At 46.0% G+C, this 24366-nt stretch overlaps 1 protein-coding gene across 2 annotated transcripts in view; it reads left to right on the plus strand.

The window, feature by feature from the left end:
• MAGI3 (membrane associated guanylate kinase, WW and PDZ domain containing 3) overlaps positions 1 to 24366 on the plus strand; it is a 946614-nt gene that overhangs the window by 692338 nt on the left and 229910 nt on the right. For both annotated transcript variants that reach the window (XM_069238693.1, XM_069238692.1), the window contains exons 12-13: positions 1727 to 1889; positions 17019 to 17110. In XM_069238693.1, the coding sequence (XP_069094794.1) occupies positions 1727 to 1889; positions 17019 to 17110 (255 nt within the window). The remainder of the gene's footprint in view (positions 1 to 1726; positions 1890 to 17018; positions 17111 to 24366) is intronic.

Consider the following 24366-nt stretch of genomic DNA (forward strand, 5'->3'; position numbering starts at 1 on the left):
ACTCCACTCTGTACAACTTTATTCTATAACACTGCACTCCATTGTGCACCACTCAACTCTACAGCACCGTAGGGCACTCTACGCCAGTACACTCTATGCCACTGTACTCTGCATCACTCCACTCACTTTAATGTACTCTAACTCACTGCGCTGTACACCACTCTGCCCTGCACCACTCCACTCTGCACCACTTCAGTCTCCTCTGAAACAATCTACTAGATGCCACTGCACTGTACACCACTCTACACCCTGTGCCACTACACTCTGCGCCACTGCACTGTATGACCTGCAGTGTATGTCAGTGCTCTTTATGCCACTTTACTCCAAAACAATGTACTCTATGCCACTGCACTCTGTCAACCTACTCTGTACTTTACGCCACTTCACCCGAGGCCACTCTGCAACACTCCATTCTAAGACACTCCACTCCACGATGCTCTACTCCATTAAACTGAACACCATTCTTACAGTGGACTCCACTGTATGCCACTCACAACACTCGACTCCATTGTATGCCACTCTGATACTACTCCAATCTGACTCTCTACGTAACTCCCATTACGCCACTCCATGCCACTTTATTCCACTCTATTCTGTGACCCACTACTCCACTCCACTCTGCGACACTCTACTCCACTGTGACACCCTACTCCACAACTCTACTCTGCTCTATGCCATTCCACTCTTTTAAAGTGCCTGTCAGCCTCGTCACCAAGGCAAAAGGCCTAAAGGCACCTTTGCTGAGCTTAGGAGGTCACGCCCATAGGAGCTGTGACCTCTTCAGCCTAGCAAAATTCAGCTCGGGCAGCGAGGAGCTCCTGGTTGCTCCTGGCTGCCTGAGCTGAACATGAAGTGTGTCTGTCCGGCTGACCTTTGCTCAGCCTGACAGGCACTCTTCATGAGGGGCAAAAGGGGGGTGGAGCATGGCCCCTCCGCCCTAAAGGATAGGCTGCATCTGTAACCTTTATTCTCACTGGCTCTTAAAAAAAAAAAATTTAAAAAAATTAAAAAAAAGGTCAGACTCACCAGAATGATGCATAAGGTGAAGCCTGGCCTAGAACCAGGCTTTTTGTAGACGCCACTGTGGGCCCAGGACCCAGGTAGAAGTTTAACGATCTGCTTGTGCTACTGAACAATATTGCCCAAACGGTAGGGACAGCATTTGTGGAACACTGGATAAAATATCTTAAACATCCTGCAGCTGAGAGAGCGTTAAACCACCACTATGTTTTCATGTATGCAAACTGCTTATTTTGTATGTGAATGCTTTCTGCAATCATATGTGACATATTGGAATAGTGAAGGCATTCAGGGATGTTAATAAAAGGAAAACGTGTATCTGTAAAGCATCTTTACCTTGATTCTTCTGTGTGAGGTAGTCACTGTCTCAGCCTGACAGTCGCGATCTCGACAGGCCAAGCAGCAGGAATATTCAGCTGGGACATACTCTGATGATTGCTTATTGTTCGTATTGTTTGCTCAGGTGTGTGCTGTGCTTTCATAATCTGCTTCTGTTTGAGGCTGATGGAGTGCGCATTCCAATTTATGATGCCCACATTTTTTTTGAATTATGTTTGTCTATGTTAAAATGAAATAAGTCCTACACAGCTGTGAATCTCAGCTGTCAATTAATTCTGAAAATTGAAACCTCTTTTTCAAAGTAGTCTGCCTTTTAGCGAAATTGTGTTCTATGGAAACCGAAAGGGTGCTCTCTTTTTCATTGTAGAAAGGCGATAAGCAAGAGGTAACCGGAAGTATGGAAGCAATTGTTCCAAATGAAACAGCTCCGCAACCCTTGCCTTTCCCGCCAAATCTGGTCCGATCAGGCTCGCCAAAACTGGACCCTTCGGAGGTCTACTTGAAGTCCAAGAATATCTTCGAGGACAAACGTAAGTAGATGGATAACCCTTCTTTAAAGATTATGCATTTCACACTGTTGCCTCCAATTTAGGCCAGAAGTCTTACAGCCCACTTCATCAAGCTTACATTGTAGAAGTACACAACATATTCCTGGATGCTTACGATTCTGTTTGGATTAGATTTCCAACGTTAACAACATTCTAAAACAAGGTTTGGCAAAGCTAATAGATCGCGCCTATGCAAGATCTATTGGCATTGCCAGTGTGTTTCAGCCATTATGTACACAGTGTGGCTGCTGTTCATTATGGCTAAAAGTTGGTGGTGTGTAGTGTCAAGTGTGAATGAGGGGAGTAGAGTGTTATAGAGTGGGTTTGTTGAAGTAGAGTGTTGTACAGTGGAATGGGGGAGTAGAGTGAAGTAGGTGAAGTAGAGGAGAGTAGCGTGTCATAGAGCGGAGTAGGGGAATAGAGTGTTTGTAGAGTGTACTTGTTGGAGTAAAGTGTTGAAGAGGGAAGTAGAGTGTCATCGAGCAGAGTAGGGGGAATAGAGTGTAGAATGGATTTGTTTAAATAGAGTGTCATAGAGTGGAGTAGTGGGAGTAGAATGTCATAGAGTGTAGTAGATTGAGTTTGTTGAAAAAGTGTTAGAGTGGAGTAGGGAGCAGTAGATTAAAGTAGAGGGGAGTAGTGAGTCATAGAGCAGAGTCGGTAAGTATAGTGTTGTAGAATGGATTTGTTGAAGTTGAGTGTCAGAGTGGAGTAGGGGGAGTAGTGGGTTATAGAGTGGATTTGTTGAAGTATGGTGTTGTAGAGTAGAGGAAGTAAATTGTTGTGAAGCGGAGTAGAGGGTCATAACATGGAGTGGGGGAGTAGTGTGTCATATAGTGGATTTGTTTAAGTAGTGTTGTAGAGTGGATTTGTTTAAGTAGTGTTGTGGAGTAGATGGAGTAAAGGGAGAAGAGTGGTTTTGTTGAAGTAGGGTGCTGTGGAGTGGGGGAGTAGTGTCATAGAGTGGAGCAGGGAGTATGGGAAGTAGAGTGTCATACTTGGGTAGAGGGGAGTAGGGTTCAGTGATACAGTGACTGGTAGTGTGGTAGAGTGTAGTGTCATAGAGTGGGGTGAGTGGATTGGGGTGGAATATGATGGAGTTGATTGAGGTAGTGGGGCGGATTTAAGTAGAGTTGGTGCATTGTAGTGGGATAGGGTGGATTGGAGTAGAGTGGGTTTGGATGGTGTGGGTTGGAGTGAGGTGGATTGTGTTGGATGGGAATGGAGTTGAGTGGGGTGGATTGGATCTGGGGTGGATTGGAGTGGGGTGGAAAAAAATGGACTTGGGTGAGTTGATTGGATTGGGATGGGGTGGATTGGAATAGACTGGATGGGGTGGATTTGACTGGAGTGAGTTGGATTGGATTGGGTTCAGTGGGGTAGATTGTATTGGAGCGGGGTGGGTTGGATTGAAGTATGGTGGATTAGATTTGAGTGGAGTGGTTTGAAGTATGGTGGGGTGGGTAGGAGTGGGGTGGATTGGATTGGTGTGGGGTGGGATGGATTGGAGAGGGGTGGATTGGTGTGGGGAGTACTGCATTATTATGTGTTAAAGCATCATTTCAGAAATTACACATAACAAAGAAACAATGTTGTTTTTAAATATTTAGAACAAGATAATCACTATCTTTTGAGAACAGTAGCCTCCCAACGTGCATGCGACATGCCCACACTGCCAATTCCCCAATGCTGACCTCAAGCACATGCTCTGGACCTGCCCTACCTTACACAACATCTGGTGCTCAATACACACCACCCTGCAGGTTGTCACGGAACTCCCGGACCTAACCACCTTAGAGGCATGATCTCTTGGCATATTCAGGTGTCAGAAGCGACAGAAAGTTCGATCCTGCTTTGCTTTCCTGCTCTTCCTCCCAGCCAAAAGAACCATCACACTACACTGGAGGTCCCCAAAACCCCACCCCCCTAGTTGCACCTTGGTAAGGTGCAGTACAAAAATTGATTGGGTGCTGCTGAGGAGGATACGTTCCTTTGAAGAAGCAAGACAATTGTGCAAACTCCCATTTCTCCTCAGTGGGCCACCCTAATGACTCACTTCCAGCAAGAAGTTCACATGAATAAGCTTAAACCATGATCATAAGTGTACTACGCGTACAATGCCCAGACAACATAAGACTACAGATTTAGTCACAGTCATCATATCCCAGACCCACGCTGGTTCCTATACAGACCTGCACCACTATTCGGAGAGCCAATATACAGACGTAGCCCACAACATCCCACTTACTGAATATCATAACTGCACGACACTGACCACCCCCCCCCAATCTTGTCCTCCCACACCTTACTTACTTTACTTCCTTACTTAAGGCAACATGCTCACTCACTGCTAATCCTTCTGAACACTTATCAGGTCCCTGGTATGCCCTACCATACCCCCAACCATCCAAGTATGTCAATATCGCAACATCCAGTAAGAACTAGCAAATTCTTTTTCTTGTTCTGTCCAATGTTTGTATTTTTCATTCTGAAATTCCAATAAATATATTTAACAAAATAAAATCTTTTGAGAACAGTACCCACAAGCAAAAACATGAGTGCAAAGTGAGAAAATTAAACTTGGCAAAATAAAAGAAGTTAACTATAGAAAATAAAACTTTGCAGTTTTTTTTGTCCTGCCAAGCTCATTTTTGCTGGTCACATGACTACTGTGTGCATGGCACTAAAAGTTAAGAACAAAAGGGTACCTCAATCGTGTCAGGAGCAGCAGACGGGCATTGATTAAGTTGAATCAATCAGTGCTTGGTTCATGCTCCACAGAAAGAACGGAAATGATGCTTGGCCTCCAGTGACCAATTGTGAGGCAAGCCAACATATGGTAAGCAACTGGTGGGCTCCTAGCCCTTTCTTGTTAACAACAGTGCCTCGCAACAAATACGCAAGATGGTGCTGGGAACACAAATGCTGTGGCTTTCCAGGAATACTCATGCAAGCAGTGCTCACCTATAATTCTCCTCTGTTTAAAATGTACACCTACTTAAGTAAATAATACTGAAATGTGAATTTGCTCATGTAGTTTATTTTCTTTTGTTTTTTCAGAAGGAAATTCTTTCCTTGTGCAGAAGACCTTTACCTTGTGCCCCATGAATTATAGTGGTGTTCTCTCCTCTTTCACTCCTTATAAACACACCTACACATGCCTTTCACAGAACTGAGTTTGTGTTTGTTTCGAAGGTGAGAAACAGGGTGCAAATTTGTCCGAATATATATTACTTTACAACTTTGTAGGTGTTTTCGGCAATTTGCAGGACCATCATAGAAACTCCCCTCCACGTTGCGCACCTGCATTTACAAATCCACCACAGAGAAATATTTTACGTACTCATAATGCAGGACATTTTTACAGTAGGTTATTCTCTGTCGCAAATTGTTCTGCTGCTCCCAGCTGGGTCTTAGGAGAGCAAAACCTCTTCTGAGTGCAGCCCTTAGGGACCATTACATTTTGCTAAACAAATCACCATATTGAAATTATTAAAGTAATTGAAAATTACTGTCACAATGTGTTAACAAATTGATGCTTTCAACTGCATATTTTTCGTTGGTACACGGCTCTAGCGCCAGAAAAGTAGTACTGTTTCAAGAGATGACCTTGAGCAAAACTAAACTAATTTCTTCACTTTCAGTCAGTCAAGGTTTTTTTTGTTGAGATCAGGATCTTTCTTTTCATTGGACAGAGGCGAGGCACAATATCTTGAGGAAAGATGCTGCTGCTTTGAAATGTCTCACATACTCAGCTTGAATGCCCCCAAATATGAAAAGAAGCTTACATGGCACGTTCTGCAGAGACTGACTCTGCAAAGCATTCAATTACAGGTCGCAGGAGCTATAACAGGAAGAGCAAGACAGAAGGGGGTAGAAAGAGGTAAATCATATTCAGTTGATGCGGTTTATCCCACAGCCAGTCATGCAGTCAAACAATGTTAGTTAGGAAGATCCCAAGCTATCAGACTCGATGGTCTTGTAAGATTCCTGTATTCTCTGGCCATTTAGTCGAGCACCAGGAAGGAGATTGTTAGAAACCTGTCCTTCATATCACACTAGCTAAATAAGACTTTCCATTACTATAACATCTCATAACTTCAAACCCACAATTCCAGGCTGGTTCTTTCAAACTTTTCCAATATTTGGCAATAACCAGACTGAGAGGATTGATTGCTACATAACCTTCCAGCTGGGCTTCTCCATATTGTCTGGTTCATCTAGACTCTTCCAGTGTTTCGTGATAACCAGATAGAGAGGAGTAATTGGTATATAACTTCCGTCTGGCCCTCTCCTTATTCTCTTAATTTTGCCCAGTTCATCAAAACCAGTGGTTCCCAACCTTTTGATTTCTGTGGACCCCCACTTTAACATTAATGGAACCTAGGGACCTCCACTGAATCATCATGGGAATCCGGGGACCCCCACCTGAGTCATTACTGGAAGCTGGGGACCTAATTTGTCAATATTTGTTACATTTTTTTAAATTTTCTAGGCTCTCACTGACCCCCTGAGAAGGCTTCGTGGACCCCCAGGGGTCCCCGGACCACAGGTTGGGAACCACTGATCTAAACTCTTGCAGTGCATGACGATAACCACACCAAGAGGACTGGAACCTTCCAGGTGGCCCTCTCCATATTTTCTTGTTCAGCTATACTCTTCCAGTGCTTGGCGATAACCAGACCACACAAGCTTCCAAACGGCCCTTCAAGTATTCTCCCATTGCTAAGATTTAAGTTCCAGCACTGCCAGACCAGGGTCAATAAAGAGAGGATATCTCCTTATCGTTCCATTGAGTGCCATGACCTCCTTCCTTGGAGCATTGCCACCGTATGAAGATGGTTGTCCCCTACTGCCTACACATCCTCCAGAATTAACCTAGTGCTTCTGTGTACATTTTATTAAGTCTCCTGTGCTACTTTTTTCTCCTCTGGAACAGAACCTCCTGGTCGAACCCTCCCAATCCGGATTCCATAGCAACCATAGCAGTGAGATTGCCCGCATCGTGGCTTCCGACGACCCTACTCGACCGAGGAGAGACTGTGGCTCTGATCCTCCTAGACCTATCGGCAGCCTTCAGTACTGTCTCCCACCACACACGCATCACAGGGTTGCGCAACATAGGCATCCAAGTAGCCGCTCTCAGATGGATAGCCTCTTTCCTCTCCGGAAGAATTAAAAATGTCTGCCTTCCCTCCTTCGCCTCTGAACCCAAGGAAATCATCTGTGGAGTACCTCAAGGATCCTTGCTCATCCCCACCCTCTTCAACACTTATATGACTCCTCTGACAAGCTTTGCCAAAACCTTTGGATTCAACATCATATCCTACCCTCACGAGACACAACTCATCCTCTCCTTCTCTGAAGACACCACCAATACAAAGACCAACTTCCACAGCTGCATGATGGACATTGCTAACCGGATGAAGGACACCTTCCTGAAGCTCAACACAGATAAGAGAGAGATGCCGATCTTCAGAAACAAAAGCTGTACATCATGGGATGCATCCTGATGGCTCTCAGAACGCGTACCTACTCCTGCCCCCCACTGACCATGTTAGAAACATAGGCATCATTCTGGACAACAAGCTAACTCACTGCTCAGGTCAACTCCGTCAAATAGCTACTTCAAAACTCAAGATGCACTATCACCCAGGCCCTCATCTCCAGCTGACCGGACTGCAGCAATGCTCTACACAGGGATTGCAGCTCACCTCCGATGAGTATGACCATACAAAATGCTGCAGCCAGACTCGTCCTCAATCTCCCTAGATAAACCTGCATCACCCCACTACCTCAGGACACTCCACTGGCTCTCTGTACAGAAAAGATGCCAGTTTAAGCTCCTGACCCATGCATACAAGGCCCTGCACAACTGTGGACCCACATACTTGAACCACTTCCTGAACGTCTATCAGCCCACCAGACTCCACTTCCTTTTCTGTATCCCTCACCCCGTGCATCCGACACAGCAGATGTGGAGGTCATTCCCTCTCCTACCTAGCAGCGAAGACATGGAACAAGCTACCCTTTCAACTCTGGACCTCCCCATCTCTTTTAGAGTTTTGAAAGTCCCTGAAGACCTGGCTATTCGGATAATTAAACTGGACCCTGCCTGCGCCTGCACACCCTCATAGGTGACAAGAAGCGCTCTACAAATCTATTGGTTAAGTCTGGCCAACATCAGGTACAACACAGACGTGACCTTACCTCAATCCCCCCTGTGTTGACCTCCATGTTATTCCACCCATTGCCATCCCTTAACCTTTCCCACTCCTCCAGCTGGACAGCCCCACCCTGTGTCTTCTTCCACTTATGCACGCTGTTGTAATTTGTCTCTAACTCAGATCTTGCGCTGGAATATTGAGAGAGAGATTTAAAATTGCATCTGTGCTACTCTTCTGAATATATTTGTCAAGGAATGCTGCACAAAAAGTGACACAAGTTAATATTGAAGACAAAACAGGTCTCAAAAAACATGCTTTGAAACAGGGTTAAAAAAATCCTGCTGTAAAAGATCACATTGCCGGTTAATAGCTTTACCTGATAGAGAATTCTATCTGCAGATTCCTTACCTTAGAATTTTCCCCAGGCGTCTGACTGGATCAGGAGATTTTTTCTTCAAGCAATAGCCTTGTGCTTCCGTAGGTGGCGTTGGTCGAATCCGCGGGCGTCATTGGCGTCATAGTTGCCGTGATGACATTGGGAGTAGTACATAGGCGACTCCTCAGCGCAGTGACGTCAGTTCTTTCCACGCTGCGCTGATCCAGAGAGAGCTATCCTGGTCTCTTTTTGACCGATTTTGACTGTTTTGTTGAGGTTTTTTGTGCGTCGAGGTGTTCCCGAAGACCGGTTTCAAGCCGTGCGAGGACTGTCACCGCATCATGTCTGTTTGTAGTGCTTGGAGCGCGACCACAACCCAAAGTCATGCTCCGAATGCTGGGCCATGCACCCGAAGGCCTTGAGGGAACAGTCACTCAAGCTCATGGTGGCCCGGCGCTCGACTCCGCATAAGTCCCGGTATCACTCGAGGGGAAGGTCTGGAGACTGCTCGCAAAGCCACCACCATTCTTCTTCCTCAAAGTCTTTGGGCACAGGTAAGAAGTCGTTGTCGAAGCGGTCCAGTCAACATTCGACTTAACTCCGTCACTCGGCTGATGCAACACGGGAGGAGCATGGACGCTCAAGGACTCTGTCTTCAGAGCTGGTTCTGGGTCCGCTCCATGCTTCCCCGTATGTCCGGGAACCGGAGCGACCCCTGTCTAATTAAAGAAATTTTATGAGGCCATGCGCCTCATTTTCGGGCAGGCCGACCCCTATATGACAGGCACCTTCGGGCCCAGGGGGTTCGGTTGGGGGGCATTCGGGTTTTGCGCTTGCAGCTTCGGGTCTGGCCACAGAGGTCCCCTCCAGATCCGCACCGACGCTGGTTGTACCACTGAGACCTTCCCCGGCGCCGGTTTGATTGTTGACGCTCCTGCTGTCGGTGGTGCCCACCATCAACGCTGACCCAATCCTTATCCCCGACGACTCTGAGTCGGAACAGTGTGTACAGACGCCTCCTCTGTCTTTGATGGGGCCTACTTGCCCCAGTTCGGATTTGGACCCTTTTTCTTATGAGTACGAATTCAGGGAAGGATTGGAGGGGTCCCTGGACCCTTATGAATACCAGGATGACTCTAATTTGGACTGGGCATATGAGTTGGGCAAGGCCAGTGGCCTGGACACTTCTCCAGATCCTGGCATGCTGTCTCCTCCTACTTTGGCTATGGCGGAGGGAGCAACTTATTCTGTGGTGGTCAGTAGGGCGGCTGAGGTCCTTGGCCTTGAGCTGCTTACTGTGTAGGTCAGGTCAAATCTCCTGACGGAGGTGCTTCAGCCAGGGGTTTCCACATCTGAGCCCCTTCTACCATTCAGTGAATCCCGAGCTAATGTCCTCTTGGGTACTTGGTCCAATCCCAACATAGGAACATGATTATTGCACGCCGCCATCGGCATGCCCCGAGCGACCCTAAATTCCTTTCCCAACACCCCACGCCTGAGAGTCTTGTCATCCAGGCTTCCTCTTCCTCGGGTGCATTCCCTTCCGCATCCCCGGATAGGGAATCGGAAAGGCTGGACCAATTTGGGAAGAAGATGTTTTCTTCCACCAGTCTTGCGCTGCGGTCCGTGAATACCGCATGCCTTTTGGGATGCTATACCCACTATATGTGGGATACGGTCATGCAAGTTCTGCCGCAGATACCGGAAGAGGCCCGTGCCCTCGTTTCCCAAGCTGTCACCGATGGGAGAGATGCGGCAAAGTTCACGATCCGATGTGGAATGGACACGACCGACTCTCTAGGCAGATCGGTTGTGATGACGTGGCCTTTAGGCACCACACCTGGTTGCCTACTTCTGGTTTTTCGGAGGATGTCCAACAGTCTCGTATAGTCATGCCCTTTGGCTCCCGTCTCTTTGGAGACAAGGCGGACTCGGCCGTGGAGAGGTTCAAGGACTCCTGGGCTACGGCTCGGTCCCTTGGCCTTTCTACTGCCCCTCACCCCTAACAGTCTGCCTTTCGCCCCTTTCATGGCCACAGAAAGACCTCCCTGTTGCGTCCCCGACCCAGCCACTGTGCCACCCATGCTGTTCAGCTGCTGCGTGGCCGGGGACTGGGAATCCCACATGGGCGTGAGACGGGGAACCAGAGGTCTGCCTAAGCCAACCCCTGCCCCCGCTGCAGCCTCCAAACCCTCCTAGTCCGTCCCCTCACTCCGACCCAGTTGTCGGCAGGATTCACCATCACCTGCCCCACTGGGAGTCCATCACTACGGACAGGTGGGCTTTGCAGATAGTTCGGAGGGGCTACTCCCTCCCCTTAGAATCTGCCCCACCAGCCATTCCTCAATCATTCAGCTGCATACCAGAGGATTATTTGGCACTTATCCACCAGGCAGTCGTGGCTCTCTTGGCCAAGGGAGCCATAGAGAGGGTCCCTGTGCCAGAAGTAGGTTGTGGTTGTTATTCCTGCTACTTTCTGTTGATGCAAAAGGACAAGGGCTTACGTCCTATCCTAGATCTTCGGGACCTCAATTACTTCCTCAAGAAGGAGAAATTCAAAATGCTCATGCCCTTAGGCATTAGAGCTACTCATCTGTGGAACAACTTGCTGGCAGATTTTCGGGCTAATAAGAACTTGGTCAGTTGTAGGAAAGGTCTGAAAACTTGTCTCTTTCCTAAATAAGTGAAAGGTACATAGAACACTCTTTGTATGGTTCTTTGAGAGATCTTTTCTTATTAATTTCTTCAGTGTTTCATCTGCTATGCTCACTTTAACACTGTGATGCCTGCAATTGGTAACTGTTGCGCTTTTACAAATGGCATTTCATTAATTCACACCACTCTCCTCTATGCCACTAACTTTTAGCCATGCTGAACAGCAGCCACGCCAGTGAACAACACGGCTAAAACACATTGGCAAAGCCAATAGCTCTTGCGTAGGCGATCACTATTGGCTTTGCCGATGATTGATTTTTTTAAATTATTACCTCTTAAACTGATACCGTGCTTACTGCACTAGGCTGGGGTGCTGCCGGTGGAAGGTCTTGTTGTTAGGCGCTGATCTGTGCGGTAGAGTGCTGAAGACTCTTCCACTGCCGGCCCTGAAGCTGCACTCCTGCTCGCACGTGTTTCCAGTGCAGCCTGCTTAAAGGTGGCCTTTCAATTATGCTCCCTCTGTAATTATGTTTAGATTGTTTTATATGGGGAGCTGTCTCTTTATTTACTTGTAAATTTCATGGCCCTGTTAATGAACGGAATGGCGTTCCCTTTCATGAGCAGAGCGCCTAGGGGGAGCCACATCTGTCTTGAGTTTTGTGGTTGTGCGGTGCTTAATCACGATGCGCCCGTCTCAATTGCATTTCATCCTGTAGATGTAGTCTGGAATGTAAACAACATTAACATTCTCCCCTCATATTGCTCATTAAGCAGCAATAAATTGCATGCATAAAGTCAGAGAGCGGCAGTCGGCTTCTTTGACTTTGACCTAGTTAGTATTATGTGACTGTCATCAAGATTTAATGTTCTGCCTCCTTTAATTTCCACTCTCCCGAGCGAGTGGTTGCAATGAGGGCTAGATTTAAATCGGCGCCTTCTAAACTCGTCCAAGGCTCGGTGGTCGCGGAGCTGCTACTTGGTGCAGTCGTTGCTGGTCAGTGAGCAGGCCAGCGCTTGCAAGGAGTTTGGAGGCACTATGTCGATCTGGAATAGCTCATCAATTATGCTGTAATAAAGTGGGTTTTATGCTGTATGGTTCATTTACACAGTCCTGAATGAGAAAGGGACTAACTTCATTGTGAGGTCCTTACGTTTGGGTGACGTTCTGGCAATGGGGTGCTTATGGGTCTCAGCAGCGAATGTGTTAATCAAGGAAATGCACTGTGAATTTCGCTTAATGTTTACAGCTTCTGAAGCTGTAAGTCACATTGGCTGCATCCACTGTGCTGTTACTTCACTTCAGGTATGCCCTAGAATGCTAGATTGCAAACTGAATGTGGAGTATGTATTCCTCAGTTGCGTCTTGCTATTTTTGTTATCCACCTGGTGTGTCATGTTAGTGTCTGTCACCTTTTCTTATCAGCCACACAGCCTTTGATCTTGTTTTGTTGAGCTCCACCCCTGTGTGGGCCAATGAGGGACCTCTATCCAGTCCGTGGAAGAACCTAAGCCCCAGGCTGTTTGTGTCCATTGGATACGAGTTGCCGTAGCTGAGGAGCTTCTTCCCCAGTTGTAACCTACTCGTGTGATCGAGGACGTCCTGAGCTTGAGTCAAGGTCCTGTCTGACCCTTTGTGTTGTTCAGGGGACGTCACCTCAACACATGGTGTGTCCCAGTTAAACAGACTGCAGATATTGCAGCCTTGGTCTCTGGATTGAACCGTTGCACGTGTACCATATTGATTAAATGAAACCCCATTTCGAGTGCTCGTAAGCTCAATGCATTTGTGCTAAAAACGTGGCGCACGCTTGGAATGAAATAACATCACAGTTTGTACGTGATCATGGTAGTTTTGCTCATAATGCGATTGCAAGTACTTCCTGTAGCCACCCGTGGAACACACCTGATTGTAATGCTTCCAACAAGCTCCTCGAGCCCCCACCGGCGAGAAGCGCCTGCCAGGGACTGCAGCAGAGCCACGCACAGTGGGAAGAAAGCTTATTATGGAAAGCCTGTTTGGATGCCACTTTCTGCGTTTTTTCTTCCCATTTATTTTCCACTTATTTCAGCGACTCTGACCTTAACTCTTTTGATTTATTGATGATCCATTTTAAGCAGTGGCATCCTCAAACTAGTACTTACCAAGTCCTATTGTGCCATGTTTTCTTACTGTCTTTTTTGAATGTACATGTAATTTTACTTATACTGTGTCGTCCACAGTGCTTTAAATGGAAAAATAGAAGTGCAGGTACTCTGTAATAGAGTGCCTGCTTGTTTCTGAGAAGTGCCGGTACTCTGCAATTAAAAGTATTACAATTTTCTTGAGATATGCCGGTACTCTCCCTCTCAAAATAAAAAAGTGCCGGTACTCAGTACCGGAGAGTACCGGCCCATTTAAAGCACTGTCCACTTATTTACCTTTCTGAAATATAAATCCTGCAAATATTCCTAAACCGTTCGCCTACGAATGTAACAACGAGTTGCATTAAGAATAGACGCAGCTTTAGCTATTAAAGGACTTGTAACTCCATGATGTGCTGAACCACTAGAGTGCAATTGGGTGTGCATGGAGGACTTTAAACAGCAGAGCAAGGTGCCCAGGATATGAATTTCACAGACATGTTTCATATACAATCTTACGAATACTGTTGAACCGTTTTCGGGGAGGGGGTGGGGGCTCCGGGAATGCAGGGGCTACTGCTCCCCAACGGTGGAGGTTGAGGTCACTTGCCTCAGTAGCCCTTGAGTCCATCCTTCAATAGCTTTGCAAACTGGATCAAATGCAACCCCTTCATGACTTGACTCAGTGGTCGCAACGGCGAACTGTAATAGGTTTCTCAGGGAGGTATTGTGAGAATACTCGCGCTCAGGACTCAACAAATATACATCCACGTGAATACTGATTGTCCAACCCAGTGATTGACTTTCAAGAAGAGAAATACTTTTATTGCACAATGCAACACAAAAAGATATGCACAAGATAAAGCGTGGTATCCTGGTACTTGGAGTGGGTGAGCTCCTCTTCCCGTTACTGACCCTGGTTCTCCCTCTCTTATGGTCCAGGTTTTTCCCACCATGTCGGGTCAGGTACTTAGCATGATTAGCCTTGGGAACTTCTTACCTCCGTACTTTACTGTAAGCGCTCAGTCTTAGACAGTTTGCTTTTGGTTCTCACCCACGAGTCTCTCACTGTCCACGATGGGTGCTTATGGAGCAGCCATCCAGCTCCTCCGAGGCTTCCTTGCTCACTCACTTTTGGGTAGAGCACAAGCCTGCAGTCTTTCTCGGCCTTCAGCGTTGTGTCAGGTAATGCGATTGCAGACAGGAATGCCTGTGTAGGGGAGAGCTGGATTGTCTTGACTGGTCCAATAGGTGCTTGTTGAGCTCCACTCGGGCTGGTCTGGTGAGCCCTGGCACTGCTGGACTGGAGCAAAGGTGGAGGTTTTGCACAGGTCTCTCAGGTCCAGTGTTTGGCCACAGCTTCAGGCATGTTGCAGTCTTGGTTGAACAGCAAAGCTGGGTCATGCTGCGAGCTGGGCTGATGCAGTAGCTGGATCCACACTAAGAAGCCACAGACCAGGCTGCACAGCAGCACAGGTTATGCCACAATCTTCGCGATTCTTACCTGGAGAGTCTGGGGCCTTCCAACACCAAGGCACACGGATCACTCTTGCCAGTTATGGTCATCAACCCATTGCTATTGGGTCATACTGCATCTCACTCCTACTGTATAATCACTCTTCCTGCAGTGATGGCAAGCGTCTTCCCTCTGAGCAGGCAGGCTGGTTTCTGGGCACGTTAGTACAGGCAATCAGCTTTGGCAGCAAAGTGTGAACTTACATGATGCCCCCTCACCTCTTGGAATCTGGCTGTCAGGCAGACACCAGCTCTGGTTGCACAGCCTTCCACTGGGGAGCGCACATTTCCTCGGTGATGAGCTTACAACTAGAACAACATGTGGATTAGTACGTCCCACGTTTATACAATCTAAGTAGACGGAATGAGATCGAATGGCTGTACGTTCAGAACCAGTTTCAGTTGTTTCTCCCTCAGGTGTCCTCTGCAGGCGGCTCTCCATTGCAGGCTCTGTATAGAGTGATGCTCTTCGCAGCAGAGTAGTCTCCGTCATGGACTCCCACAACAGAGGTACAAAGAGGACTGAGCTTTTTGCACCAAAGAGTGACGAACAGCTGACCGCATCCCCTGGGTTCCTTTCTCCTTGAACAACAGATACCGCAGTCCACCCTTCAGCTCCACCATGTACAGTGCTACAGGAACACTAATTGGCAGCTCCTTGCAACAAAAGGCCCAGTACAATTAGTAAAGAAGCCCTGTCCTCTCTTTCCACAGTTAAGCGTATGTATCTCCTCCCTTCAGCGTCAGTACACTTCCACTGCCAGGGAAAACAAACTCTCTGCACAAGACCAAGTTTAAGTTATCTAAAACGGATCCCACAGGCCTCCATTACTCTGGTTCACACAGACATGTACCTACCATGCAGGCTGCATACAAAAACATGCACAGCATACACTTGCGATGTTAACTCTGTGCTCCAGTTAGCATTTTGAAGAACTTTACAGGAGTGGACCAGTAGGCCTTCACCCCAGTGACAGAGACAAAAAGGTCTGTGCCAAACTATAGATTAAAAAAACATGGTATAGTGCCATCACCACTCCATTCGCCAAACCCATGACAAGATCAGTAGCCCACTGTCAGTACAAATGAGGGCAGGCTTGGTGCTCCTCTCCAGGTCAAGGGACAGGTCCAGGCCCTCACGCATTTCAAGGTACAAATGCACAGTAGATTAGCGTGAGGATAGGGCAAAATAAAAAGAAACACAGGATGCCAGATACTTACACAGAGGAACACGTCTGCACTGCATTCAGGGGCTATTCCAGGCCCAACAAATACAGTTCAACGTTTCCCCAATTGTAAGAGTGCTGTGTACTTGTGCACAAAGGGTTAATTCAGCCGCCCTGCAAATGAATCACAGTAATCTATAATTTGCCAGTTTTAGGGAAAATGTTCTTAATACTCATTTGCACTCCAGATTTTTTTTTCTCGGACAAGGACTAATTGGACCTATGAAGGAAGAGCGTGTAAGCTGGGCATGCCAAAGGGTTATGATGGTCCACCCAGACCAATCCCTTAATGCCAGATGCTAGAATTTTCTACACTTTCCTTGTCTCCTTTACTCACTTTATAATAATGCTAAATACCAAAAGACAAATAACAGTGTCCTTGTCTGACATTTCTTTACCTCTGTAGTTATGCATTGGTGTGTCAGAAGCCTGGAAACTATACACCATTGTATAATTTGAGCCTGTAAGTAATACGTATATCCGTTTTCAGGTTTGAGGGTAAGGTGATCTCTCTCGCAGAAGATCCTGATTTCTGTTTCTGGTCCCTTGATTGAGTGATTAGAGTAACTGCCACATATGGGTTCTGAGCTTCAGCGAGGTAGCCAATGTAATTAATAAATAGGATTAGTAAACGTATGAGAAATAGCCAAGACCTAGAGACTCGAAGGAAGCTCTTTCCAAATACTGACCAACACACTGAAAGTAGCCCCCGCTACCCACACCCTCTCCCACCTATCCTCAGCCTATGGAGGCTTGCTGGCGGGGGAGGGTAGCCTTTGCTCAAATATGGGCAGAGAATAGTGATCACAGAATTGAATCACATTTGAAAGATCTTAACCATTGTAACCAGTGTTGTACATTTATCCAGCAGAGGGAATGGGGTGACAAGTGTGGTATGAGTCCTTTATTTCTGTTTATGAATAATCTTGTATCTGACGTTTATTCCAACACTATGACTAATGTTGAGCCTCTTGGCTTCCCCTTCTGCTTCAGACTTGTTTCACGCTGTCATCATTTGTTAACTATGTCCCCTTCTTCTTTGATTTACCAGCTCCTAATGCAAAAGATTTGGATGTCTTTCTGAGAAAACAAGAGTCTGGTTTTGGTTTTCGGGTCCTTGGAGGAGACGGGCCAGAACAGGCAGTAAGTGAAATGTCACCTTAAGAGATGAGGCATATTAACATAATGCCAGTGACTGATGCATTGTTAGACTCCATTGTGTTCCATTTCTGCATGATCCATTTTGTGTTTATATATATATATGCTAATAGTAGGGCAGTTATAACATTAAAATTAAGGCTATTGCACTTTTTGTAAGGAATGGAAATATACTCTTCTGCCTCTTTATCTTTTTTTCATCAATCCACCGAATTGTGGCTAGCCTACAAAAAATGAATTACACTAGTGAACGTGAAATTCGGTTTATTTCGGTTAATGCATAGAATTCGAGGAATGACTGCGGGCTCTTTCACAGAGCGCGCTGAAGATGAAATGGAGGAACAATGTCACCAAATTTAACATGCAGCTAGAAACCGCCTGGGCAATAGATGATTTTTTAAAGAATGATAAAAAATGATCTGGTTGTTTTCTAGAAAAGAGTATCAAAATGTAGTTTATGACATTGTATCAGCACTCTGCACTGGAACATGTACATTGTAAATGGGCCAAAAAAGCCACATTATAGCAGGAAGAGTAAGGGTGACCTTGCAGAAAGGGCAAATGTCCTGCACTCATTTATTTGATAAAAACAAAGAGTGACTTTGTTTATTTTTTCCTACTATTTTGAGGTATTCAGTCTTGTGTTTCCTCTCAGAACAAGCTTTGTCAAAGCCAAAAGGTCTAGCCTATTATGCTACGATTTTAGCTTTGCTAATGTTTGTTTTGTTTGTGAATGATTTTTGTAAAACTTTGATTAAAAAAAATATTCAAAGATAATCGTCTGTCCATGCCCAAACATGCTTGCATATGAAGACGTGCAAGTAGTAGTGTTAGGTTGTTGCCTGGCTCTTTCCAAAGGAATAATGCTTAAAAAGTGAAAAAAGGGAAAATAAAGAAAAGGCACATATTGGGACAGTAGTCCCTGGAACATAAGGGGACTATTTTTTTGTGCAGATGCGGACTTTGTGCAGAAAAATACCATCGCTCACAGTCACGTGAGGCAGTAGTGTAAGTGGGAATCTGTGTCCCATGATGTATGCTGTGGTAGGCAGAAGCAAAGTATGAAAGGCATTACAGGAGCACACAGGATGAAGAAGGTTGACTATAAGCCTCTGTATTGTATGCATATATTTTCTTCAAAATCACAAGGTCTTGGCTAATGCCAGACCGATTAAAGGGCCGATCCCATGCGAGCAGGACTATTTTCCCATTGGTGAACCCTATTTGCCCAATCCTAGAAATTAAAACGTAGTTCTATACTTGTGCCACAATTTCATGCTTGAAATATGCTGCTAAAAGTGAAGTACACTATAGATGTATCAGTATGTCTAAAAGCGATTTCTAAACTTGCATTCTGTGATGAAATGCTGTTAATTGTTTTCATTCTGCAGCACATTAAAATTCATTTTAAAGGCTTCTTTTTTTAAGTTGAACTATTTGTGCAGATTGTGCTGATGCCATCTGACTCTATATTCAGGTTGTCTTAAAAACATTACAGGCATGGTATTATTACTGTCACCAGTTTTCAGTTGTGTTTCCAATCCATAGCTAGAAATTAATTAATTTTAATAAATGAAAGCATGATAAATTGAAAATGTAAGAAAACATGTATTTTATTTTAGGGTTGTACGGAATCTTTATTTCATAACAGAATGACAGAAATAGCAACTACTTACCTTTTTTGGTCTGACCAGACCTGAGCCCTCTTCAGCAGCCCATTCGACCCTATCTGTTGTGTTTCCCTTGCTTTCTTCATCCTTTCTGCAGAGCAAATGACATCTCTGGATTTCCCATTATGCATCTGCAGAGGAATTAAAACATCTAGAAGCCAGGCAACCCCGGCCAATCCTAGAGTGCGACATCACAACTCCACCCCTCTCCCAACACTCCTACATAGCATGCTGGGACAAATCAAGAAGGTGCCAACCAGTGGTCGCTGTTTACATCTCCTCAGGGGACCTCAGCTCTGGCCCTTGCTGACATCACTGCCAAGGACTTTCCCACCAAATCTCAAAGGGAACCTTCTCTTGTGTTGGCTCAGGAGGTCTGGGTCTCCTCCTTTGTTCAGTGGATTTGTACAGTGTGACAGCTAATTAACAGTTTTATTTTCCCACCTCTCCCTTCGCAGGAGCTGAAGCGGAGCACTGTTTATTTCTTTTTGTGTGGGTAGGCCTTTATTCCCTCTGCTGAGGAGCAGCGTAATTAACTTAGCCCAGCAGTGTAATAATATGCCTGGACTCTGATCCTGAGCTGAGCCAGAGAAATATGAAAAATCTGGGTGACCCATAAACTGTACATATAAGGTCTTGGGACTTGCCTAGTCAAACTAGGCTCACGTTTCAACTCAATGTCATACCTTATGGGTCTGTTTAGGCCTTAGGGAAGCAAAACTGCACTTTAATGCAGATTGCCCTCGATGTTTACAGCACAATGTCAGTGCAGATAAAGCAGTAAACCCTACTGGCGTTACCTATGAGGGCCCACTAATATTATAATGCCTATCCCAGGTTAACATCTATGCTTGTAGAGCCCCCTTTGGGTGAAGCTACCTGTGCACGGTTTACTAGTGTCACACGTGCTGGCTTTGCACGTGTGTGCACACATGTTCAAGTGTAAGGAGCCAAGTGCTACTTACATAAGGGTGTGTTGCAGCACCCTTATCTTAAAAGGTGGACACTGGCGATAAACATGCACAGTCCATTTACCGTGTGAATACCGTCGATGAGACACAAGTTTTGAGAATCACCGACAGTAAATAGTCCAAAACTGGGTGATCCAAAGGCAAAACATCTGGGTGACCTAAATGTGTGCAATCTAATTGCAGCACCTACCTTTTAGAAATGGGGTTTCTGGTTGGCGAACGAATGCGCTTAAGCCAGGCAGAACCCACCCACTTTAGTAAGGACAAAGGAGTTACATGTCCAAGATAAACCCTGCTTTCCCCTTGGTAGCTTGGCACGAGCAGTCAGGCCTAACCCGGAAGTGATGTGTAAAGCGTTTGCACAACACACGTGATGCAATATGCACACCACAAAGTAAACACAACACTGAGTTATGTAAAAATAAACTGTATTGCACAAAACATAATTAGACCAAACATTACAGGTCAGTAATACCCTGCTACCTGAGCAGTAGTCGGAATGTTACACAGGTTACTAATACTCTCCAAGAATAAGCAGTGGTCACATTAGAACACGTAAGTACTCAAGATTCTGCAACAGAAGCAGTAGTCAGGAATCACAGTAAAGAAATAAATGCACTTGTCATGGAAATATAATAAATGCCTATACTAAGAGCATTATAAATCCTATGGCAAGTCATAAAACTCATATAAGCATGTCAGGGCCATAAAAGGAACATCAGCACATATCTGTAACATCATAAAACTAGGCAGGTTAACATAATGTCCCTACTAGGAACATGAGAACTATGTAAGTCCTTTGTAAGTACCTGTATTACGATGTATAGGCACTTCCTAGTGCCAAGAAGAATGATATGAGGGCCCCGCGCTCCTATGTGCAAAATGGGGGCCATGTGTTGATCCTGGGGGAAGGGACGGCACGCACCCTCTCCGGTGTTTTATAATGGGCCCCTCCAGGGGCCCGCGATCTCTGGGGGGCAAGGCAAGCCCAAACAAAACTCCAAGGGCCACAGTGGGGCCAAAAAGGGGGACCTTCACTGCATGGGACCTCCATCTAGGCTTTCCACCCCGCCCGCGATCTCCATGCACAAAATTAGGGTTTTGTTGGGGAAGGGGGAGCCTCTGATGAGGCTTTCTTTCCTACCTGCCCGTTCACCACAGAGACTCCGGTGGGGGTGGGGAGGCGGTGTGCAGGCACCGAAGCATGTGCTGCTTGTGCCCCGGGGGCACGATAGGAGCGCACTCGCTCCTTATCTGAATCAAGAGTGCCCCGGCGGTCCTGGGGGATAGTGCATCCCTCGCGCTTGGGTTTTTCCGATGCCCGGGTCGCGGCGGTGATTCAGCAACACCTGGGCTGCAGCGGTGATTCAGAAAAGGCACTATGAAGCGCAGGGGGCACAGAAGAAGCGCTCACCCAGCACAAGTCTAAATTGTGGGGAAAAATCCCCTGTACTTATACTCAGTTCTGCAAACATTTTCAATGAGGAGGAGAGGGGGTTTCAACCAGTTACAACTGGTTCTGTAAGTGTCCCCTCTATCCTACAGGACAGTCTCCAAACATCAGTTTGGGGCTAAACAACACTATTGTGTTAGGCCAGGGCACAGCCTTTACAAAGGCAGGTGTGCCCTGCCTATCCATTCTAGATAATTCAGTATGTAGATGCACCTCTGTGACACCTCCACCCTGCCTGTGTACAGGCTGTCTGAAAAGCATGCACCAAGCCCAACTGTCACTCTGCCCAGACGTGGATTGGAGTCAAGCTGCAAAACACCAGAGTCATAAGCACAGAAAAATGCTCACTTTCTAGAATTGGCATTTCTGTAATGATAATAAAAAAATCCACCTACACCAGTAAGCAGCATTTCTCTCTACCATTACAACCATACCAAACATGCCATACCCCTCATAAATCAGACAATACCCCTTACACATAAGGCAGGGCATTTCCAATGCAATCCTATGAGAAGGCAGCACTCACAGCAGTGAGTAACCAAATAAGCTGTTTATCACTACCAGGATAGGCCCCATTACTAGGCACATGTCCTGCCCTTTACCTCCATAGCACCCTGCTGATAGGGCTAGCTAGGGCCTACCTTAGGGGTGACTTATATGTAGTAAAAGGGGAGTTCTGGGCCTGGCAAGTAAATTTAAATGCCAGGTCCCTGTGGCAAAAAACTGCACACACAGGCCCAGCGCTAGCAGGCCTGAGACAGGTTTGAAAGGCTACTTCAGTGGGTGGCGCAAGCAGCGCTGCAGGACCACTAGTACAACTTAATTTACAGGCCCTGGGTATAGGGATACCACTTTACAAGGAAGGTATAGGTAAATTAAATATGTCAATTAGGTATAAGCCAATCATGCCAAGTTTATAAGGGAGAGCACATGCCTTTTAGCACTGATTAGCAGTGAAAAAGTGCTCAGTCATAATGTCAGCCAACAAGGGTCAGAAAAATAAGAAGGAAAAAGGCAAAAGTTTGGGCAATGACCCTGTAAAAGGGCCAGGTCCAACACTACCCTGTCCTCATCCGATGCCTATACAATATCAGAATTCAAAAACATGCACTCCTATGGATGTGCTCCTTCCAGACTAGAAAAACCCAGTCAGTCAGCCTAGCACAATACACATTGGATGTCTGCAACCTCATCTGCGGAGTTCCGCAAGGATCCACCTTGAGCCCGACCCTTTTCAATGCATACATGATACCTCTAGGCAGCCTCATCTGCTTTCAAAACATCGTCTTCTCCTACGCTGATGACACAAAACGTATTCTCTCCCTCATGGACAAAACGTCAAGTACCTGGAGCAAGTTCAGTCCCTGCATGACTGAAATTTACCTACTGGATGGAGATCAGCAGTCTGAAGCTGAACACGGACAAGTCAGAAATCATGATCTTTGGGAAGAGCACAACCTCATGCTTCCATACCATAAACATTCTGAAGAAGATTTTCAAGTGACTCCAAATCAGCACTTGGTAAACCATCACACACACCCTTGTCACAAGCAAGCTGGACTGCGGAACACCATCTATGCCAGGCGCAACAAAAAACTCACCAGACATCTGCAGACCATTCAGAACTCGGCAGCCAGAATCACTTTCAACCTCCCACACCTCAGTCACAACACACCAGACCTGAAGGGGTCCACTGGCTCCCATACACGAATGAGCACAATTGATCCTCCTCACCCACACTTTCAAGGCATTGTATAACTGGTCCATCATGCCTCAACAATCACATCCGTCTTTACAAACCCTCAAGAGACCTCAGCTCATCTGCATTCCTACTTGCACTCCTGCCATGCATACGCAAAACCAGATCTGGTGGTCAAGCCTTCTCCTACATCACCCCTAAAACATGGAATGACCTGCCACTATACGTAAGAGCCTCCTCCTCACCTTTTAAATTCTGCAAGAAGCTGAAGGCATGCCTTTTCGAGAAGTCTCACTAGGGCCTAGGTTTGGCTAGGCACTCACCTGCTCCGCAACCAGGATACCCCTGAGTGATAGTGTGCTCTACAAATCTGCATACCATAACATAAAATCTTTCTAGCACCCTCTCACCCTTTGTCTTCCTGAAACAGTCACCCTCTTTGCCAACCTGCACTAGCCTGAGGTCTTATCCCCCTTCACCTCATTTTCTGCTACTCAGTTGCACCTATCTGCCTGTCTGTTCATGCATCCTACATGTGGAAGCTTGTGTGTCTGTACCACTACAACTCTTGTGTCTCCTTGAAGTGTACACCCTAGGCCTCCTTGCCATTATGGCCCCTGCACCTCTTTGTCCTATAATCCTTATTACTACTTTAATTTGTGTTCTCTGCTACTGCTTGTTCATGTATTCCCTCCGCCTTCTTGCTTCTGTGTCCCAGTACAAACCCACATCAGCCATGTTGAAATAGGAATGACCAGCATTCCACAGTGCTAAATCATTTGTCCCAGGTTGTCTCTACTATGTGAATGAAGCTTCAACTTCTTCTAGCTGTGCTGTATCATTTTTGTATTTAAGGAAAGCCACACAGCAACTGCCCATGTGTTACCTGTCTGTGTGTGTTAAGAAATCTTTGAGGACACCTTTTCACTACACGAGAACCATTTACTGTATTGTGTGTAGCACTACATTAATGAACAAGTACAACAAAGTCTACCCCAGGCCTTCCATTCCTGAGCTCGACAGCTCTTGGACTACTGAGACTAAGCAATACCAATTAACTTTTCTACCTTGCCTGAGAAAGTGCTGTCTGGCTTGTGGGTGGGAGAGAGCCAAGAGATTTAGTCTCTGAGGAAATCCTTTCCGGCTATTGCGAGTGATCAGCAAAGATAGTGACTAACTCTTCAGTTTCAACAGTGGCATCAAGTTAGATCTGAAGAAAATGTAAGGGTCTCTTGCAAGCAATGTAACCAAGAACCAGAAAATAAATCAAATGTACCAATCAACAGCATTTCAGTAATAGATGAAACAAATTATTGTTTTAATTATACTCAAATGCCCCTACTATTGCTGAAGAAGCAACCAGTGTTTTAGATTTGTGTTTAATTTTTTTTTAAAGTTGCAAATTCAATATAACATAAAGCTTCCCAAATTTACAAATCTCAAACGTT

The sequence above is a fragment of the Pleurodeles waltl genome, chromosome 6 (assembly GCF_031143425.1).
Source record: "Pleurodeles waltl isolate 20211129_DDA chromosome 6, aPleWal1.hap1.20221129, whole genome shotgun sequence".
NCBI lineage: Eukaryota > Metazoa > Chordata > Amphibia > Caudata > Salamandridae > Pleurodeles > Pleurodeles waltl.